The 21,470-nt window shown below is 51.1% G+C and overlaps 1 protein-coding gene across 1 annotated transcript in view; it reads right to left on the bottom strand.

Annotated features, from left to right (window-relative positions):
* Positions 1-5,688: 5,688 nt before the first annotated feature.
* The window catches only part of PTK7 (protein tyrosine kinase 7 (inactive)), a 77,838-nt gene continuing 62,056 nt past the window's right edge, over positions 5,689-21,470 (bottom strand). Inside the window, exons 15-20 of the mRNA XM_066250811.1 lie at positions 20,913-21,068; positions 20,082-20,314; positions 19,033-19,113; positions 8,905-9,056; positions 7,139-7,317; positions 5,689-6,315 (exon numbers count right to left, since the gene is read on the bottom strand). Coding sequence (XP_066106908.1) covers positions 6,155-6,315; positions 7,139-7,317; positions 8,905-9,056; positions 19,033-19,113; positions 20,082-20,314; positions 20,913-21,068 — 962 coding nt within the window. The 3' untranslated portion in view covers positions 5,689-6,154. The remainder of the gene's footprint in view (positions 6,316-7,138; positions 7,318-8,904; positions 9,057-19,032; positions 19,114-20,081; positions 20,315-20,912; positions 21,069-21,470) is intronic.

Below are 21,470 nucleotides of genomic sequence, written 5' to 3'. Positions count from 1 at the left end.
GTCCCCCAGAATAGATGTGTTTTGTTTGGACTATTTAATATTTCAAAATCAGGTTTTACATAACAATCTGAATATCCAGCTTCTCTAAAAAAATTGGAATTTTACCTCACCTGTGGTGGTGCAGTGGAGTGAGCGTTGAACCCTGGCTTGCCGGCTCAAGGCATATAAGAGAAGCAACTACTATGAGTTGATGCTTCCTGCTCTCCCCTCCCCCCTTCTGTCGCTCGCTCTCCTCTCTAAAAAATAAAAAATCAATAAAATATATTTTAAAAATTGGAATTTTTAGCAACGCTAGTTCAAAGTGCCTGCAGCAGCACTACAACCTAGATAGAGCTGGGCTGAACAGTAGCCACAGGAGAGGTGTCTGCTGTCAGTTCACTGCAGACTCCGCACAGCCCACTGAGCTCAGATAAGCCCCCTGTCTGGCCTCTGGAATGTGAGCTCGGAGCTGCTCTGATAAGGCGGAAATCACAGTAGTCCCCAGGAAGGTGGGAGCTCACCCCCCACACCATGGAGCACCCCCAGAAAGGGCATCAGAATTCCAGCCAGGGACCCTCATACCACACCCTTCCTAAACCGTTCTTTGTTTCTTTCTCCTGATTTTTGTTTTTGTTTGTTTTTACTGAGACAGAGAGAGATGAGAAGCATCATTCATTAGTTTTTGTTGCAACACCTTAGTTGTTCATTGATTACTTTCTCACTTGTGCCTTGACCATGAGGCTACAGCAGACTAAGTAACCCCTTGCTTGAGCCAGCGACCTTGGGTCCAAGCTGGTGAGCTTTTCTCAAATCAGATGAGCCCACGATCAAGCTGGTGACCTCGGGGTCTTGAACCTGGGTCCTCTGCATCCCAGTCCAATGCTCTATCTACAGTCCCGCCATCTGGTCAGGCTCTTTCTCCTGATTTTTATCACTCAAATATCAGAACAAGAATTAAGAATGCTTTGAAAAATTACTGTCACACCTGGCCTGTGGTGGTGTAGTGGAAAGAACGTCAACCTGGAATGCTAAGATCGCCAGTTCGAAACCCTGAGCTTGCCTGGTCAAGGCACATAGGACAAAGCAACAAGCAAGCAATGAACAACTAAAGTGAAGCAACTATATGAGTCTACACTTCTTGCTGCCCCCCTCCTCTCTCTGTAAAATCAACAAATAATTACTGTCAATCAAAAATAAAATTACTGTCAGGCCGGGCCAGGCAGTGGCACAGCAAATAGGAGCATTGGCCTGGGACACTGAAGACCCAGGCTCAAAACCCAAGGTTGCCGGTTTGAGCGTGGGCTCACCAGCTTGAGCGCAGGGTTGCTGGCTTGAGCGTGGAATCAGAGACAAGACCCCATAATCGCTGGCTTAGGCCCAGGAGTCACTGGCTTGAAGCCCAAGTTTACTTGGCTTGAGTCCAAGATTGCTGGCTTGAGCAGGGGGTCACTTGCTCTGCTGGAGCCCCCCAGTCAAGGCACATATGAGAAAGCAATCAGTGAACAACTAAAGTGCCGCAACTATGAGTTGATGTTTCTCATCTCTCTCCCTTTGTTTCTGTGTCCCTCTTTCTACCTAAAAAAATAATAAGGCAACTATCTGCTTCTCTTCCACTCCCTGTTCCCCTTCCACAGCCAGTGGCTCAACTGGTTCAAGCATAGACCCAGGCGCTGAGGATAACTCAGTTGATTTGAGCATCGGCCCCAGAGAGGGGTTGCCAAGTGGTTTCCAGTCGGGGCATATGCAGGAGTCTATCTCTCTCACCCTGTTCTCACTTTAAAAAAAAGTTACTGTGGCCCTGGCTGGATGGCTCAGTGGTAGAGCATCGGCCTGACGTGCGGAAGTCCCGGGTTCGATTTCCGGCCAGGGCACACAGGAGAAGCGCCCATCTGCTTCTCTACCCCTCCTCCTCTTCTTCTTCTCTGTCTCTCTCTTCCCCTCCCGCAGCCGAGGCTCCACTGGAGCAAAGATGGCCCAGGCGCTGGGGATGGCTCCATGGCCTCTGCCTCAGGCGCTAGAATGGCTCTGGTCGCAACAGAGCGATGCCCCAATGGGCAGAGCATAACCCACTGGTGGGCGTGCTGGGTGGATCCCGGTCGGGAGCATGCGGGAGTCTGTCTGACTGCCTCCCCGTTTCCAGCTTCAGAAAATTACCAAAAAAAAAAGTTACTGTCATGAAAAGTTACTAGCTCTAAAACTTTTTATTTGGAGTTAACCTTTACACATGTATTCTTCAGATAGAAGCAAAGAGGTCTCAGTTGTGATGGCAGCACTAGAGGGAATGGAAAGGAAAAGAGGCTGTGAATCGGTGTGCCTAGCAAAAGTCCGGAAAGCCATGCTCCAAACGGTAATAATGTTTACCACTAGAGAGAACCAAAGGGACCGGCAGAGTGTATCCTCTGCTTTATACAAGTCTGACCTGACTTCTTCCTTGATAAGTATTACTTTTATCCAACTTTTTCTCCCTTAAAGTTAAGCAAGTAGAGAGACAGGAAAGAGGTAGAATAAATGGATTTTGGTAACCAGCTGCACAGGGAGGGGAATACACAGAGAGGAGGACTCGTGATGGATTGAGGTTTTGAATAAGGGTGACTATCCTCCCAACAGTGGTACCATTAATGGAAAGAGAGAATTTGGCTGGAGGAACAGGTTTGGGAGAGACTCCGTTTGGGCCCAGGGAAACAAGCAGAGGAAAAGGTCCTGTAGGAAATGGGGAGCGTGTGTCTGGAGCTTGAGGTAGAGGCTGGAACTGCAGCTAATGCTTTGGGAATTGTTCACACTAAAGGGCCAGTTAAAGCCACATGAGGTGAGATGAGATTCCTGCAGGGGAGAATGGAGAGAAAAGGTCAGGGCCAGACTCCAGGGGAAGAGCCATTACTGGGGCAGGCAGAAGGAAGCCTCAGCCGGGGCTGGAGAAGGCCTGCCCAAAGAAAGTAGACATGGCATACCATCACCGAAGTCAAGAGAGAAAAGTTTGAAAAGGCAGATGTGGCTAGCAATGTTAGCCGCTGCAGAGCGGTCAAGGGAGACCAGGAAGGGAAAAGGATTAGTGTTAATGACCTTTAAGAGGAGTGCCTTCCCAATACTTCCAGGTACAATCCATGTTAAGGAATCAATTTCACATGGCAATCAGTGGTGAATTGGATTTTCGCTCCCAGTTCTTCACACTCTGTATTAGAGTTAGACGGTTAGACATCCACATCCTTCACCATGATTGTACAGAACCTACTACTGCGGTTGATGTGATGTGCTTTAGCCAATAAAAACTTAACAGACTTGTGGTTTTAAAAGTGCTTGCATGATCTGGCTTGACCTCTTGGGCTCCTGCTACCACAAGAGAGCATACTCTGAGACCACCAGGGTGACCCAAACCAGTCCTACAGCCTAGGGCCAGGCCCAGCTGAACTCAGCTGGGTCCCACCAAGATCAGCTGAACTTTGCAACCTCCAGATCCATAAGCATGGAGAAAAGCCAATTGTTATAAGTGACTGAGATCTGAAGAGTTATCAGGCTCATCACCCCAACAGCTAACTAATAACCCAGCATACACAAACGTGTCAAATATTACAAAGAAAATGTTTAAAAAGGTAGTTTCTGTCATGTTTCATATTTTAAAAATGCTGGTTGCAACCCAGTTTGAAAAGCACTGCTTTAGAAAAATTGTTTCTAGGCTTTTTTTTTCCACACCAACACACCCACGAGATGTAACATCCTGTATATCAACAAGTAAGTGGTTCAATTACTAGCTGTGTGACTTTGGGGAAACTACCTGGCCTCGTAAGCCTGTTTTTTTTTAAGTGAGAGGCGGGAGGGAAGGCAGAGAGACAGACCCTGCATGTGTCCCGACCAGGATCCACCTGGCAATCTCCCTATGGGGTGATGCTCTGCTCATTTGGGGACGTTGCTCCGTTGCTCAGCAATCGAGCTATTCTAGCACCTGAAGTGGGGCCACGGTGTTATCTTCCACACCTGGGGCCAACTTGCTTGAATGAGCCATGGCTGCGGGAGGGGGGAGAGAGAGAAGATGGAGGGAGGAGAGAGAAAGGGGATAGGGAGGGGTAGAGAAGCAGAGAGTTGCTTCTCCTGTGTGTCCTGACTGGAAATCGAACCCGGGACTTTTTTTTTTTAATATACTTTACTTATTTTAAAAGATTTTTATTTATTCATTTTAGAGGAGAAAGAGAGAAAGAGAGAGAGAGAGAGAGAGAAGAGGGGAGGTTCAGGAAGCATCAATTCCCATATGTCCCTTGACCAGGCAAGCCCAGGGTTTTGAACCAGTGACCTCAGTGTTTCAGGTTTATGCTTTATCCACTGCGCCACCAAAGGTCAGGCCAAACCCAGGACTTCTACATGCCAGGCCGACACTCTATTGCTGAGCCAACAGGCCAGGGCATTTTTTTCTTAGATTTTTATTTATTCACTTTAGAGAGGAAAGGATAGAGAGAGAAAGAGAGAGAAAGAGAGAGAAAGGAAGAAGAGAGAAACAGGAAGCATCAACTCCCATATGTGCCTCGACCAGGCAAGCCCAGGGTTTCAAACCAGCAACCTCACTGTTCCAGCTTGACGCTTTATCCACTGCGCCACCACAGGTCAGGCCTAAGCTTGTTTTTGAATCCATGAAATGGGAACAGTAACATCCAGCTAGCTACCAGAGTGGTTGCAGAGACGAAATGAAACAATGCGTATTAAGTGCTTAGCAAAGTGACTGGTACAGAGCAAGTGGTCAATAAATACTAGCTGTTATTTTCATTACCGAGAAATGTGATGAGGGCCAGAATGAACTAGGGCAGTTTCAGAGTTAAGGACTCATTCCTTTAGGATGGGGAACCTGGGACTTAATAATTCGGTAATTCCAGGTTACTGGAATAAGGTAGAATGTAACCGATGACACAAGTCTACGTAAAGAATAGATAGGAATCGTATCAGCCAAGGGCCCTGCACCAATGAGGCACTAAGCATCGTCTCTGCTCACAACTACCACTCCATCTCCCTGCCTGAGTCTTAAAGAGATTCATAGACCTGAATCTGTCGTTAACTACCCCTCCAGTCCTACTCTAACCTGTCCCCCCTCACACTTCCACCCTCCCCACCTGAGCAAGAGGACTAGGCCAGCCAGCAGAGAAAAAATAGGTGGCAGTCAAAGAGCAACGCACAGGGTCCTATGGACTCGAGGTGGCTTTGCCTCGTGAGCCCACATTCTCAACTGCTCCACAAACCAGAGAGAAGGACCAGTGACTGCCAGTTATTCCCACCCATGACTCACCGAACCCCATAAAGGCACACGGCCCCTTCTAACAAGCAAGCGAAGATTGGGAAGACGGGGCATGAGCCATGGGCCACGGCAGAGAATGGGCATCAGAAGCAGGTTGTAAAAAAGGCTTCTTTATTGAGAGCAGCGAGTGTAAAAATAAAAACCAAACAAACAACAACAACAACAATAAAGGTGGGAGGCAGGGGTGCCGCCTCCCCATCTCCTCCAGGGCACAGCCCTCCCTCCCAGGCCCACCCGTCCCACGCTGCAAGTACATACAAAAGCCGCCCATGGTGCATACAAAAAGGGCGGGTTATATAGTGTCAAAAGCTCCTGAAAACTCCTTCATCTGCCAGGCACTTAGGATGCGGAAAGGAGAGGCGGGTGGGGAGGGGGCACGGGTCTGGATCAGCGTGCACAAGTCCATGCGGGAGGACACACTGGCTGTGTCCTCTGGATCCTGGTGCAGACCCCAGGTGGGCCCCGCGGGCCAGGACTCCCCAGGGGTTTGCGTACAGTAAGGACTGCCCCTCAAACCCAGCTCATCTCCAGCCTAGCCCTCCCTGGACAAAGTTGGCAGGCGAGTGGCAGAACTGGCCCTGGTCAAGGGAAAGAGCCCAAGGCCAGAACTTGCGGTTACCTGAGGCACCCACAGTCCCTGATGGGGGTAGGGGTAGCAGAGAAAGCTGCCCAGCCCAAGGGCCTAGTCAGCTAGTCTGGGTCCAAATCAGCTTCCCTAAGGGCTGAGGGTAAGGAAGAGGAGGAAACCCCAGGCCCTGCCCAGACCTCAACAGGGCCTGTGGTGCCAGGGGGGGGCCCAGGACCAAGGAGGACAGGGATCTTGCCCATCATGCTGCAGGCACCCGTCCCGAGATCCTCCCCTGCCCATGCCATCCTGAGGCACAGCCGGCCTGGGATCCCTCCTCACGGCTTGCTGTCCGCAGGGCTGTCTCCCAGGGTGTTGGCAATCTCACTGAAGGAGGGCCGATCCTTGGGGCTGAGGGCCCAGCAGCGCTGCATGAGCCGGTAGAGCTTGGAAGGGCAGCCTTCAGGCTGCGGAAGTCTGGCCTTCCCAGCCTGTAAGTCTGTAGGAAAAGGGTGGGAGGAGCGTTAGTCAAACTTCTAACCACCTGTCCAATACTCTGTGGAGCTTGCAGTTCCCACAAGCAGCCACTGGAGGGAGACTAGGGATAGTGGTCACAGGCCAGGAGTGGGTGGGCACCGACTCAAGCAGTACACTGGGCCTAACTAGCATTGGCACAGCGGATCAAGTGTAGATCTGAAATGCTGAGGACTCAGGTTCAAAACAGCAAGGTCGCTGGTTTGAGTGTGGGCTCACCAACTTGAGTGTGGGATCATAAACATGACCCCATGTCACTAGCTTGAAGCCCAAGGTCGCTGGCATGAACAAGGGGTCACTAGCTCTACTGGAGGCACCCTACCCCAAGTAAAAGTACATATAAGAAAGCAATAATGAATAACTAAGGTGCTGCAACTATGAATTGATGATGCTTCTCATATCTCTCTCCTCACCTGTCTGTCTGCCTCTCTCGCTAAAAAAAAAAAAAGAAAGAAAAAAAGAGTACACTGGAAATATCTTCCAACCAAAGGGGTTCACTCCCCTGGCCCCAGCTCTGCCAGCCAGTGGGAAGGGGCCACATGCACAGGAGGCAACCAATGCACGTGGGGTCAACGGGCAGGTGTCAGTGGCCAGAGTGGGCACTAGGGGCAAGGGCTGCTTACCAACCAGTCTAAAAGTATTTAAGTATCTCAGCAACCAGGGACCATATCCCTGTACCTGCTAAAACCAGCCCTGAGGGGAGGCAGGCTGAGCCAGCCCCAGGGCCTCAAGCAAAGTCTCCACTCGGAGAACATCTGGAATGGTCCCTTGGAAACACCGCTGCCTACCTGCCAGCACTTCATCATCAGCCTGCCCAACATGAGGCAGCTCTCCATGGGTGAACACTTCCCACATCAGCACCCCAAAGGCCCAGACATCCGACTTGGTGGAGAAGTCGCCCTCCAGGATAGCCTCGGGGGACATCCAGCGCAGAGGCACCCAGGCCTGGCGAAAGTGGTAGTACTCACTGCAGAAGAAAACCACAGGTGGAGGTTGGGGGCGCCTCCGAGGGTCACGGGGTACTCGTGCCTCAGGTCTGGGGCTCATGCCCGAGCTAGAACCCAACTCTTCTACAGGAAGGCGCTCAGAGAAACGGGTGACGTTCACACTGAGCTCAGGGGCATACCGGGATGAAATTTGGAGGCATCCACAAGGGGTCTGATGGTTAAAAATTCCATTAAGAGGCCCTGGCTGGTTGGCTCAGCGGTAGAGCGTCGGCCTGGCGTGCGGGGGACCCAGGTTCAATTCCCGGCCAGGGCACATAGGAGAAGCGCCCATTTGCTTCTCCACCCCCCCCCTCCTTCCTCTCTGTCTCTCTCTTCCCCTCCCGCAGCCAAGGCTCCACTGGAGCAAAGATGGCCCAGGCGCTGGGGATGGCTCCTTGGCCTCTGCCCCAGGGGCTAGAGTGGCTCTGGTTGCGGCAGAGCGACGCCACGGAGGGGCAGAGCATCGCCCCCTGGTGGGCAGAGCATTGCCCCTGGTGGGCAGAGCATCGCCCCTGGGGGGGCGTGCCGGGTGGATCCCGGTTGGGCACATGCAGGAGTCTGTCTGACTGTCCATCTCCCCGTTTCCAGCTTCAGAAAAATACAAAAAAAAAAAAAAAAAAAAAAATTCCATTAAGAATCAAATTTTGCCTAAATTTGAATATAAAAAGCTAATCATCATATGTCCTTTTCAGTACTGGTTTAAAAAATGTGAAAAAGGAGGACACGTTAAATGAAAGAATTTAAAATGTTTTACTAGTGATAAATCAATCATGACTAAAACAACACTCAGACGAGCTGGGTGACTCAGGGCCGGAGTGACTCAGGGGAAGTTCCAGAGGTGCTGTGTAGAGTGAATGAGCATCCTGGGCAATCTCTGGCCGTCCTGGGCTCCAAAGTAACAATCACCGAATTCAGGAAGCTCCAGAGGGAACCATATGAATAGCTAGATTACATATAAACTGTTATAGAATTGGACTAGTTGTTAAAAACTGACTTCATCACTAGAGAACATTTCTGAGTGGCAGGGACCTGTGGCCACTGGCTAGGCTGCCTACTATTAGTAAGGTGACCAACTTTTTTTACAATGAAAAGGACAAAAATAAATAGAAGAAAACAGTATCATAAATAAAAGAAACATCCATTGCAAAAATACACTATAATCGGATAATTGCACAATCAAAACATTTGTAATATTTTATACTGTAAATATGCTTACATGACTATTAATTTTTAATAATAATTGTAAGAAAAAGGTACTCATTTAGATACAAATACGTCACATCACACAACGGTGGATTGACTCTGCATCGATCAAATACGGACCTTTACAGAGTAGTCTTCCAATATCAAAGAGGAGGACATGTAGGAGGACACTTTTCGAGGGAGGACGGAACTTCCAAAAGAAACACTGTCCTCTCTGAAGGAGGATGATTGGTCACCTAACTACTATACCTTCTGAGAAAGCATAGGAAATCTTCGCCCTTGCCCGGGCTCTCCAGCTTTTGACCAAGCAGACACTAAGGCCTTCCCCACACTTCCCACCTCGCCCCACCCCACCAGTGTCCTACCTGTTGTACACGTCCTTGCTGAGCCCCAGGGCCGACACCTTCACCTGCCTCTGGGCACCGACCAGGCAGTTGCGAGCAGCTAAGTCCTTGTGCACAAATCGGTTGTTGGACAGATGCTCCATGCCCAGGGCCACCTGGGTGCACAGGGCCACCTGGAACAAAAAAGGGGTTTGTCAGAACACCTCGATCTAGGGGATCCAGGTGACCACCTCTGACACAACCCCTGGTGAGGTCTCAGTGCCATGGCTGTGATGCTTAGGAAGCCCAAAAGCAAAGGCACAACAGCTTCAGTGTCCTCCGTAAAATTGGGATGATGACAGTGTCTGCCTCACTGTGCCCCCGACTGGGAAGCGAACCCACAACCTTGGGGTTCAGGGATGGTGCTCTAACTCCACCTGAGCTAACCGGCCAGGGCCTCACTGATGCCCTTTTAAAATTTTTGAGCAATGTGAATGTATTATATAGACTACCTTACAGAACATATTAGATGTAATTATAATTGTTACGTTAACTTTTTTTACAGCATGTATCATTGCACTGAAGTAATACTGAGTATGTACTGTACACCCTGCATACTGGTGAAATACAACAGGAATGGCAAGACAGTACTCCTAGTGAGAGGACAGCCTAGATGTGAGGTCAGAATTATACCCACAAGGTGGTGGCCACCACCAGGGAGGTGTTCCATGCTAAACAGAGGTAAAATTGGAGCATCAGGAGAGCGCTTGTCAAGACCCATGACCCCTAGCCACTGTCCCCTTATCCAAAACTTGGCAGCAACCACTGAGGGATATGTGGGACCTGTAGTGGTTCTTTCTTTTTAGATTTTACTTATTGACTTTAGAGAAAGGAGAAATAGGGGGAGGAGTGGGAAGCATCAACTCATAGTAGCTGCTTCCCATATGTGACCTGACCAGGCTTCTGAGCAGGCACGGGGTTCGAACAGGCAACCTCAGCATTCCAGGTGGACTCTATCCACTGTGCCACCACAGGCCAGGCTGTGTAGTGATTCTTTGTTTATAAATACAAGGCAAACAGAAATGCAAAGAGATCCTGTGGCCTGTGGAAGATAACAGTTCCAGGCCAGCCGTGTGCTTCTTCAACCATACAGGCTCGTTCTCAGGGTCCATACGGAAGCAGTCACCCAGCACAGCAATGCAGTCATGGAGGGATGAAGATAAGAATGGGGCCAAAACCCGGTATCATTGGTGATCAAGGAAATATAACCCAAAATCCAATGAGGTATCATTTTATACACATCTGGTGGCAAAGAGTCAAAAGTCTGCCTCCAACTTATCTCTAATGGTTAAAAAATAATAACAAAATATAGGCCTGACCAGGCGGTGGCACAGTGGATAGAGTGTTGAACTGGGATGCAGAGGACCCAGGTTCGAGACCCCAAGGTCGCCAGCTTGAGCGCAGGCTTATCTGGTTTGAGCAAAGCTCACCAGTTTGGATCCAAAGTAGCTAGCTTGAGCAAGGGGTTACTTGGTCTGCTGAAGGCCCGCAGTCAAGGCACATATGAGAAAGGAATCAATGAACAACTAAGGTGCCACAACAAAGAATTGATGCTTCTTATCTATCTCCCTTCCTGTCTGTCTGTCCCTCTCTCTGACTTTCCCTGTCTCTGTCAAAAATAATAAACAAACAACTGAATCTGGATAAAGGGTTTGTAGGAGTTCCTTGAACTGTTCTTACACTGTTTTATTTGAAATAGCAAAATAGCCCTGGCCGGTTGGCTCAGTGGTAGAGCATTGGCCTGGCGTGCAGGGGTCCCGGGTTCGATTCCCGGCCAGGGCACACAGGAGAAGCACCCATCTGCTTCTCCACCCCTCCCCCTCTCCTTCCTCTCTGTCTCTCTCTTCCCTTCCCGCAGCGAGGCTCCATTGGAGCAAAGATGGCCCGGGCGCACTGGGAATGGCTCCTTGGCCTCTGCCCCAGGCACTAGAGTGGCTCTGGTTGCACAGAGTGACGCCCCCGGAGGGGCAGAGCCTCGCCCCTGGTGGGCGTGCCGGGTGGATCCCGGTAGGGCGCATGGGGGAGTCTGTCTGACTGTCTCTCCCCCCGCCCCCGTTTCCAGCTTCGGAAAAATACAACCCCTCCCCCCAAAAAAAGAAATAGCAAAATAAAAACACACAGAGATCAATAGGAACATTAAAAAATGAGCAAAAGCCCATGTGTGGACCAATATGAATATGTCATAGATTATACAAAAATTACAGTTAAAGTGATAGATTTAATGTTGCTGAAGTACAAAGAGGAATAAGAGTGAATAGTAGTAGAGGGGCCGAGGTAGAGGAGACCACCCAACCTGAGAGGAGGAGCCAGGAACACTTGAGTACCTACTGGGTGCTGAGCCCTGAGCAAGGCCAGCTGCCTCTCTCACCTGCACTCCGGGAGCTGGGGCTCATCCTCAGCCCTGCCTATGATCCCATCCAAGGCTTCTACCCAGTCTCACACCACAGCTGCCTCTCCTGGGTCAAATCACACTGGTGCTGGGGCACAGGAGGGGCTGTCTGCCCAGCAAGTGAGCCCAGAGGTGGGGTGCTGGCTTCAGCCTGGCTCTTCTGCATCGCTGATGGCTCTGAGCAGCTTCACCAGCCTGGCTCCCAGGGTCACAGGAAGGCCAGCAGAAGAGCCAAGCTGGACAGACACTAGCAGAGGGGTCACTCAAAGACAGATCTTCTCAGCCTGTGTGCACTGACCAGTGACATCCTGTAGGCCCCACTGCCTCCAGTGATAGTTTGCTAATTGTGGTCATAACCTATTAGTGTGGCATGAAACCAATTTAGTGAATCTTAACCAGCAATAAAAAACAACAACGGTATAGAAGCCTGACCTGGCGTGGCACAGTGGATAGAGCGTCAACACAGAACACTGAGATCACCAGTTCGAAACCCCAGGCACATACGAGAAAACAATCCATGAACTAAAGTGAAGCAACTATGAGCTGACGCTTCTCCCTCTCTCCCCCTAAAAAATCAATAAATAAAATCTAAAAAAAAAAGAGAAAATATCATAGTGCATTACTTCATAAGGGTAACATTCCTAACATTTTTCATTTTAAAAATATATAACCATGGCCATGTTGTTGGGTTGTGATGTAAAATGTGCTTTTTGTTACTATGTGGCTCAGTAAAAAAAAAAAATTTAAACAATGGTCTAAACCTATGCTCCCCAAAACAGTAGCCCCTAGCTCCACGTGACTATTTAACTTAAAGTTAATAAAATAAAAAATTTCACTTTTCAATGGCTCTAGCCACATTCTAAGTGCTCAAGAGTCACACAGGGTTAATGACTACCGCCTTGGACAGCAGTAGATAAAGAACACCTTCATCACTGCAGGAAGTTCTATTAGCACTGATCCAAACCACCACCACCAAACTGGACCCATCTACATACCCAACACACTGATGGACACTGCACACACAGAGGTGCTCACTGGACAAAGGATACCATCAAGAGTTGGGAAAAATCTCTTCTTCTTGATACATTTTTTTTCCCTTGAAGTGAAAAGCAGGGAGGCAGAGAGACTCTTGCATGTGCCCGACCAGGACCCACCCGGCAAGCCCACCAGGGGGTGATGCTCTGCCCATCCGGGCTGTTGGTCAGTTGCAACCAGAGCCATTCTATCTAGTGCCTGAGGCAGGAGCCATCCTCAGGGCCTGGACCAACTTTGCTCCCATGGAGTCTTGGCTGCGGGAGGACAAGAGAGAGAGAGGAAGGAGGGGGAGGGGTGGAGAAGCAGATGGATGCTTCTCCTGTGTGCTCTGGCCGGGAATAAAATCCGGGACTTCCACATGCGGGCCGAAGCTCTAACACTGAGCCAACTGGCCAGGGCCTTGATATATTTTCTTTATCAGAAGTGAAGACACAAAATCTCCAGAGAGCTTCCCGCCAAATATGTGTACCCAGTGAGGAGAGTTAAAGAAGTTTGGGTGAACAGGGCTAGCAGGATTGCGGAGCTGGTGGGTGCAGAGCCCCGCACTGCACCTCCAAGGAGAAGCAGAGGCCACACTCCCAAAACAGTCCCCAGACTGCCGTCCTCAGGATGCCCCAAGTAACACTGGTGGTGAAACATGACCACTGAAGTGGTCATCGTGAGTGAGCAGAGTTGATTCCAGGCTTCCAAACCCCAAGGCCCTGTTCAGACCTGCCTGGTTATCTGCACGGTGATCTCAGAAGAGGCTGTTGTAATGTGCCCTCACCACACTTGCCATGCCCTTCGGTCAGCTTGCAATCTGCCGCTACTCAAGAGAAACAGAAGAACGGACTTGGCAAGGTGACTAACTTGCTAACTTTCCAGAGGGGCAGTGCTTCTGGAAATACCGGCTAAGTGAGGGATTCTGTTAGGCCCAAGCCAATTAAGTGTTTCCTTACTGCTGGGCAAACTGCCATCAGATGGCCACAGGATTAATTTTCAAATACTGTTATAAAGACCATGCCTGACCAGGCAGTGGTGCAGTGGATAGAGCATTGGCCTGGGATGCTTAGGACCCAAGTTCAAAACCCTGAGGTCACCAGCTTGAGTATGTGACCATAGACATGACCCCATGGTCGCTGGCTTGAGCCCAAAGGTTGGTGACTTAAAGCCCATGGTCACTGACTCGAGCCCAAGGTCGCTGGCTTGAGCAAGGGGTCACTGGCTCGGCTGGAGCCCCTGGTCAAGGCTTTTTTGATGAAAAAGCAATCAATGAACAACTAAGGTGCCGTAATGAAAAACTGATACTTTCCATCTCTCTTGCTAAAAAAAAAAAAAAAGACCGTGCCCACCTCTTCCTGTCCAACTTTAACCCTCTACAGCAGGGGTCTCCCGCCGAACAATTTTGTGCGGCCCGCAGACTAATCCACGAAGTTCAAAATATTTTGGATAAAATTAAGTAAGCCTAGGGGCCTACTTGTATTTTTCATTTCTCTAGCATCCTAGCTAGATATTAGCTTAGTTAACAGCAGTTGTGATGCAAACTACAGTTTCTGGTCGTTTTGTGACACTGAGTAAACTGCATGTACGATTGTGCTTGTTGTACTGATTTTTTTTTGTTTTCAACTGCAGTGACAAAAGTGTTGCGTAACAGTTGCCTTTTGTAGACCTAGTGCGGCCCGCCGAATGGCTGTGATCTTGCTCTGCGGCCCACATGCCGAGTTGAGTTTGAGACCCCTGCTCTAACAGGCTTGCAGCTAACCCAAAGTATCTACAGGTTTTAGTATATATTCCCTAAGAACTGTCATTTTCATAGAATCCTCAAAGGGCAGTATTTTTTAAACTACTAATAGAAACCCACATGAGTCTCAAAACCAATTTTGTGGGTTAAAAAAACAGGCTAGGGCCCTGGCCGGTTGGCTCAGCGGTAGAGCGTCGGCCTAGCGTGCGGAGGACCCGGGTTCGATTCCCGGCCAGGGCACACAGGAGAAGCGCCCATTTGCTTCTCCACCCCTCCGCCGCGCTTTCCTCTCTGTCTCTCTCTTCCCCTCCCGCAGCCAAAGCTCCATTGGAGCAAAGATGGCCCGGGCGCTGGGGATGGCTCTGTGGCCTCTACCTCAGGCGCTAGAGTGGCTCTGGTCGCAACATGGCGACGCCCAGGATGGGCAGAGCATCGCCCCCTGGTGGGCAGAACGTTGCCCCTGGTGGGCGTGCCGGGTGGATCCCGGTCGGGCGCATGCGGGAGTCTGTCTGACTGTCTCTCCCCGTTTCCAGCTTCAGAAAAATGAAAAAAAAAAAAAAAAAAAAAAAAAAACAAACAGGCTAGGAAAGTACATCAAATAACAGTGTTGTGAAAGTTTAAATTTAATTTTGTGTGTGTGTGTGCTGGATCATGATATGAAATGCATTTCTTATCAAAGACATTGTCAAAACCACTGTCCTACACAAGAATTCCTCAAACGTTAATGAGCTTACAAATCAAATGAAAATGTTGTTGGAAAAATGCAGGCCCTCAGCCCTGGCCCAGTAGCTCAGAGGATTCAGCACCATCCCAGTGCACCGAGGTCATGGGGTTCGATCTCCAGCCGGGGCAAGTATGAGAAACAACCAATGAGTGCACACTAAATGGAACAGCGAGTTGATGCTTCTTTCTCTCTCTCTCTCTCTCTCTCTCTCTCTCTCTCTCCCTCCCCCAATCAATGGAAAAAAATATTTAAATAAAAATAAAAGAAAAATGCAGGTCCTCAGACCCCACTTTCAGATTTTCTGATTCTCTCAGTCTGAATAAGGTCTGGTCCAGAAATCTACTTTTTTTTCCTCTATTTTTTAAACACTGAAACTGTAAGAAACTTTATTTATTTTTAGATTTTTTTTTTCATTTTAGAGAGAGGAGACAGAGAGAGAGAGAGAGAGAGAGAAGGGAGGGAGGAGCAGAAAGCATCAACTCCCATATGTGCCTTGACCAGGGAAGCCCAGGGTTTCGAACCGGCGACCTCAGTGTTCCAGGTCAATGTTTTTACCCACTGTGCCACCGCAGGTCAGGCGAGAAATCTACTTTTTTAAGAAGCAATCCAACCCCGCCCCATCACCACCACATGCAGAATACTGTCCTTACAGAGTGTGGAACCCACCTTACCAAAGCTCCCCCATCAAATTTAAGATGATGTGGCAAAAAAAGTGTCGGAGATCCCAACAAAGGTAGTGATGACTTTCAGCCAAATCCAGTCCCTCGGGTCATGTGACAGAGGTGACTGACTTCCTGCCAGCCTCTGTCCCTGTTCCAGCCACAGAAACCTACCTTGACTCCCTGTCTCCTGAATCCATCCCCTTCCTGCCATTCAAGTCCTTCCTGTCCTTGAGAGCTGAACTCAAATGGCTTTCTCTACCAGGAAACCCTTGCTAACCACAGCAGTCTGTCCACCTAAAGTGGATGTCTTCGACATATCCTCATTCATGCCTCTCGTCTGCTATCTGTGTCGTACCTGAAGTCGGTGTGTCAGGTATATCCTCATTTACCTAAGCTCTCCCACTAGATCTTAAGTGCCCCAACGACGCCTGGCAGTTTCGATTTTACATTCCCAAGGGCCCTGAGGGCCATGGCTGGCTCAGTAGAAATTCACTGGCTCCATGCAGGTCCTGATTTGTGAGCTCTGGGGTCATGACATCTCACCGACCTGGAGCAGAACATCCTGTCTTATGACTTCTCAGAGACAGAGGTAGGGGCACAGTGTCAAGAAACCAGTTCTGGCTGACCTGGGGCCAGGTCACTTGCCCTGTCTGGGCCTTAGTAAATTCACCTGTGATGGAAGGAGGCCACCCTCAAGGGCCCAGAGCCCCTTCCCCAGACAGATCAGGGGCAGCCAGGGTCCCACTCGCCTGACTCATAAAGCACCCACGCCTTTCTGCCCTGCCCCCAGAGTCTGTGCCCTGAGTCAGCCTGCAAGGCAGGGAATGGTCCCCTGGCAGAGCTCTAGCAGTCAGTGTCTGTCTACTGGCCCTGTGCTTTGATTGGTTTATAAGGTGACTTCATTGTCAGCTTGGAAGCAGAGCACCCTGTCACAGGGGAGGCGGGTCCACCTCAGAGGGAAGGGGGAAAGCTGTGGGCAGGAAGGGCTAGGCAGCAGGCGGTGTCACCTGGTACGGGCAGGGGAGCAGGCAAGGGTCCCCTCTTCAGCGTTTCAGCCCGGGTTTCAGCCCACGTCTGCTCTGCCGTGGGGCTCCAGCCAGGGCCCTGTGCCCAGAACAACCCCCTGCCCAGAGGCAGAAGGAGAACAGGAAGGAAAAACTGCAGAGCTACAGCCAAAGTGAGTGAAAGTGTGAAACCACAGGAGGTGAAACGTGGGCAGCCGCTCACAGAAGTTTCCACACTCACAGTCTGAAGAAACTACTCAGGGGCACGCCAGCCCAGCAGGGGCTGCTCACTGCTCCCTGCCTCAGCGCTCCGCCTCCTCTTCCTCCTCCTCCCTCCTCCTCCTACTCAGCGCTCCCTCCTTCTCCTCAGCCCTCCTCCTCCTCAGCGCCCCTCCTCCTCAGCTCTCCCTTCTCCCTTCTCCTTAACCCTCCTCCTCCTCAGCCCTCCTCCTCAGCGCTCCCTTCTCCCCCCTCCTCCCTCCTCCTCCTCCCTTCCCCCTCCTCCTCCTCCCTCCTCCTCAGCTCTCCCTTCTCCCTTCTCCTCAGCCCTCCTCCTCCTCCCTCCTCCTCCTCAGCACTCCCTCCTCCCTCTTCCTTAGCCCTCCTCCTCAGCTCTCCCTTCTCCCCCTCCTCCCTCCTCCTCCTCCCTTCCCCCTCCTCCTCAGCCCTCCTCCTCCTCCCTCCTCCTCCTCAGCGCTCCCTTCTCCCTCCTCCTCCCCCTCCTCCTCCCCCTCAGTGCCCCCTCCTCCTCCTCCTTAGCCCTCCCTCTTCCCTCCTCCTCCTGGTGCTTCCAGCTGCTCCTCCCTGCGGGGATCTAACGTCCTGCCCCAGCTGGGAAGGCTAGGAGAGCTCTGCTATGTGAAGACAACATGGCAATATAAAGCCACTTTCAGGCCACGTGATCTAACTCAATGAACCTCTTCATTTTTTTTTCCTTTTTATTTTTGAGATAGGCAGGGAGAAAGACAGTTATATTGAGCTGCTCCTGTATGTCCTGACCAGAGATCGAACTGGTCACCTCCATGCTTCAGGATGACCCTCCAACCAACAGAGCTATCCGGCCAGGGTTTAATTTTTATTGATTTTTAGAGAGACAGAGAGGAAGGGAGAGTGGGATGGAAGAGAAGCATTTGTTGTTTCACTCAGTCGTGCATTTTTTTTTTTTTAGAGAAAGAGAGAGAGAGAGTCAGAGAGAGTCAACAGGGACAGACAGGAACGGAGAGATGAGAAGCATCAATCATTTTAGTTTTTCATTGCACGTTGCAATACCTTAGTTGTTCATTCATTGCTTTCTCATATGTGCCTTGACTGTGGGCCTTACCCTAACCCTAACCCTAACAGTAAACCCTTGCTCAAGCCAGCGACCTTGGGCTCAAGCTGGTGACCTTGGGGTCTCAAACCTGGGTCCTCCGCATCCCAGTCCGACGCTCTATCCACTGCGCCACCGCCTGGTCAGGCTCAGTCATGCATTTTTTTTTTTTTGTATTTTTCTGAAGTTGGAAACGGGAAGACAGTCAGACTCCCGCATGCACTCGACCGGGATCCACCCGGCATGCCCACCAGGGGGCGATGCTCTGCCCATCTGGGGCGTTGCTTTGTTGCAACCAGAGCCATTCTAGCGCCTGAAGCAGAGGCCACAGAGCCATCCTCAGCGCCCGGGGCCAACTTTGCTCCAATGGAGCCTTGGCTGCGGGAGGGGAAGAGAGAGACAGAGAGGAAGGAGAGGGGGAGGGGTGGAGAAGCAGATGGGCGCTTCTCCTGTGTGCCCTGGCTGGGAATTGAACCCGGGACTCCTGCACACCAGGCCGACGCTCTACCACTGAGCCAATCGGCCAGGGCCCAGTCATGCATTTTTTGGTTGCTTCCCATGTGTGTCCTAACCAGAGATTGAACTCACAACCTTGTTTCGGGATGGCGCTCTTAACCAACTGAACTAACCAGCCAGGGCAATCACTTAATCTCTTTTTTTTTGTAGAGAGAGAGAGAGAGAGAGGAATGGACAGAGTGGCAGACAGGCTGAAAGGGAAAGAGATGAGAAGCATCAATTCTTCATTGTAGCTCCTTAGTTGTTCATTGATTGCTTTCTCATATGTGCCTTAACTGGGGGGATACAGCAGAGCAAGTGACCCCTTGCTCAAGTGAGCAACTTTGGATTCAAGCCAGTGACCTTGAGATTCAAGCCAGTGACCTTTGGGCTCAAGCCAGTGACCATGGGGTCACATCTATGATCCCATGCTCAAGCCAGCGACCCTGCATTCAAGCTGGTGAACCCATGCTCAAGCCAGCAACTTTGGGGTTTCAAACCTGGGTCCTCAGCATCCCAGTCCGACACTATATCCACGGCACCACTGCCTGGTCAGGTTCACTTAACTTCTTACACCTCAGTCTCTTTACCCATGAAATGGGGACAGTGACACATTAAGACAACTGTTGTAGTCGCTCAAATAACACATGTCAAGCACTTGCCAGAGGGCCGGGCCCAGAGGGAGCACTCAATTAGCAGTGCCAGTAATGATGACTGTCCTTGCTCCTGACCCACCCTTGGGGACCTCTCTCTTCCCCCTCCCTGTCCTCACCTTCTGCTTAGTGTTGAGGGGCTGCGTCTTCAATTTTTCATCCTTGCTCTTGGCGATCCTCAGGAACTGTTTGAGGTCTCCCTGAGGGAAAAGTCAGAAGCCTGTCCTGTCGCAGCCCAGCATCGAACCGAGCAGGTGCTCAGAGTGTGCTGCTTGGTGGACAGTGAGAAGCCCTGACCCCCTGCCGGCCCCAACCTTGGCCCCTCCCATGGGGGAAGTCCAGTGGGAAACAAATAGTACATACATAGGAGGTACGTCCCAGGAGCTGTCAGTCCTAGAGGGGCGGCCCTGCCCACCCTCAGAGCACCCCCAGACAGGCAGGTGTCCAAGTCCCCGCCCCCAAGAAGCCAAGGGAACACAGCACCCCACAACTGTCCCCTGTCCTCCAAGGGTTCATTAATTTCATAGACACAGACAAATAAGGGGAGAGGACAGCAGCAGAAATGCACACAAAGCACTCATCAACACTTCTGATGGGAGGATTAGGGACTGCTCCTCCCCCTCAGGCCCAGAGCTGGGGGGGTTGATAAGCAGCTGTTTGAGGACCAGGAGGGATCAGGCCTCGACCAGCTGGGGAACGAGGAGCAAGGGCAGATGTGGGCATGACAACTGGGGTGGCGAGGAGAGGCTGGCGACTGTGCTAACACTGGTGCCTGCCTCACACAGGGACGCGGGGAGGAGGAAAAGCCAGGCTCTGGGAAGTGTGTTCTCAAGGGGTGACGAGCCCTAGGGAAAAGAAAAACGGCAAACCACAGAACAGCAGAGTCGAGGAAAAGACTTGGAAAATATCCATACAGTGTGCAGAGGGAGAACCGGAAGAACTTGGGACCAACCCCCAGACACAGGGCTGGCAGAGGGGGTGCTGGTCAAGGGAAGGCAGGCGTCAGAGAGCTGGGGGCAGGGGCAGGGGGGCAGCAGACAGCATCTCACAGCAGGTAGGCTGATAACTCGCCCGAGATCACGAGATGAGGTTCCCATGGGGCCCCCCCAGGGCCCCCGTTAGGACGCCGCTCTGCCCCAGACCCCCAGGTCCCCCGCCCACAGCATACCAGGTCCACGTACTCCAGCACCATGTAGTGGGGCTCGGCCTCCCGACACAGCCCCAGGAGCCGCACCACGTTGGCGTGGTTGAGCTTCCCGAACATCTCGAACTCCCTCCGGAAGTCCAGCTGCTGCTGCTCATCCCGGCTCTGCAGGCTCTTCACAAGCACCAGGGTCTCCGGCACCCCCTCCTCCAAGCCCTGGGCCTTCGCCAGGAACACCTCCCCAAACTCGCTTTTCCCTGCGGGCACAGACCTGAGTCAGCCAGCTGCTCGCCGCTGTCAGATGGCGGGGACCTCCCCTGCTCCCTGCTCCCCACTCCCCTGCTCCCCACTCCCCTGGACTTGGCCTCGGTCCAGTTCCGCTGTGTGACCCTGAGCAAAGCCCTCCCTCTCCCGCCCTGGGCTTCCAGCCCCCAACAGTGAAATAAAGGGGTGGGATTAATATTTTCCAAAGGGTTGTTTGTGTGAGAATTTTAGGTGGTTCATGATATACAGGTCTTAATAGTTATATGTTTAATGTGTGCTCAGAAAAAAACTTAACCGACACAAATCCCTAATTTCTCATATTTTTTCCTAGAACAAAGCTAACGTTAGTTAAGTTTTGGGTTTTTTTTTTAAAGAAGTCAATCTAAAGAAAATATCAAATCAATAACACACAGGAGTGACAGAAGTTCTAGAGGTGGGGGGGTGAGGGACAGGCAATGGGTCCCCCTGTGCTGCCCCCATCTCTAAGGGTCTAGGTTTCAGGAACTTAAGAGCCACCAGTCACAACCTAAGCCTCAAGACAGAATTGGTGACCTCTAGTCACACAGGCAAGTTGTGGCCAAGGCAACATACCCAGTGTGGTGATGGGCTGCAGGCTGGCCCTTGGGAAATGCATCTTGTCACTTGTGCTGTGGCGTTTGTTGGTGGCCGCGGGGCCAGCGCCCAAGCTGGTCAAGGCCACTTCCTCTTGGATCTCCGCCGAGGGCTGCCCATTCTGCAAAGGTCCACCTGGGAAGAAGGTGCAAGGGATTGTCAAGATGAGAGCTGTCACTCAGGTCACCATGGAGACCTCAGTTTTCTCTCAACCCTCTATTACTTCTATCAAATGGGTCCAATCCCAGTGCTCCACAGAAAAGGGCCAATCCAATGGATAAACTGGTGAGGCTGGGGGACGGGGGGACGGGCGCCCCTTCAGGTATGACCGCTTACTGATGCAGCTGACCACAACCACTGAGAGAAACAAATCATACCGGTCTCATGTCAATCACTGGCTTCTGGATACCATACAGACATAAGGATTTCTGCTTCTATATGCAAGGTCCTAAACAGGCACAGAGGGGACCCAGGCCCTGCTCCTGAACACCTTGGTTTATAGGAGAGACCCAGAAATGCCCCTAGGGAGGACGGGGA

The sequence above is a fragment of the Saccopteryx bilineata genome, chromosome 1, assembly GCF_036850765.1.
Source record: "Saccopteryx bilineata isolate mSacBil1 chromosome 1, mSacBil1_pri_phased_curated, whole genome shotgun sequence".
Lineage (NCBI taxonomy): Eukaryota > Metazoa > Chordata > Mammalia > Chiroptera > Emballonuridae > Saccopteryx > Saccopteryx bilineata.
The sequence above is the reverse complement of the archived record's forward strand: the minus strand, read 5'-3'. Positions and strand labels throughout refer to the sequence as shown.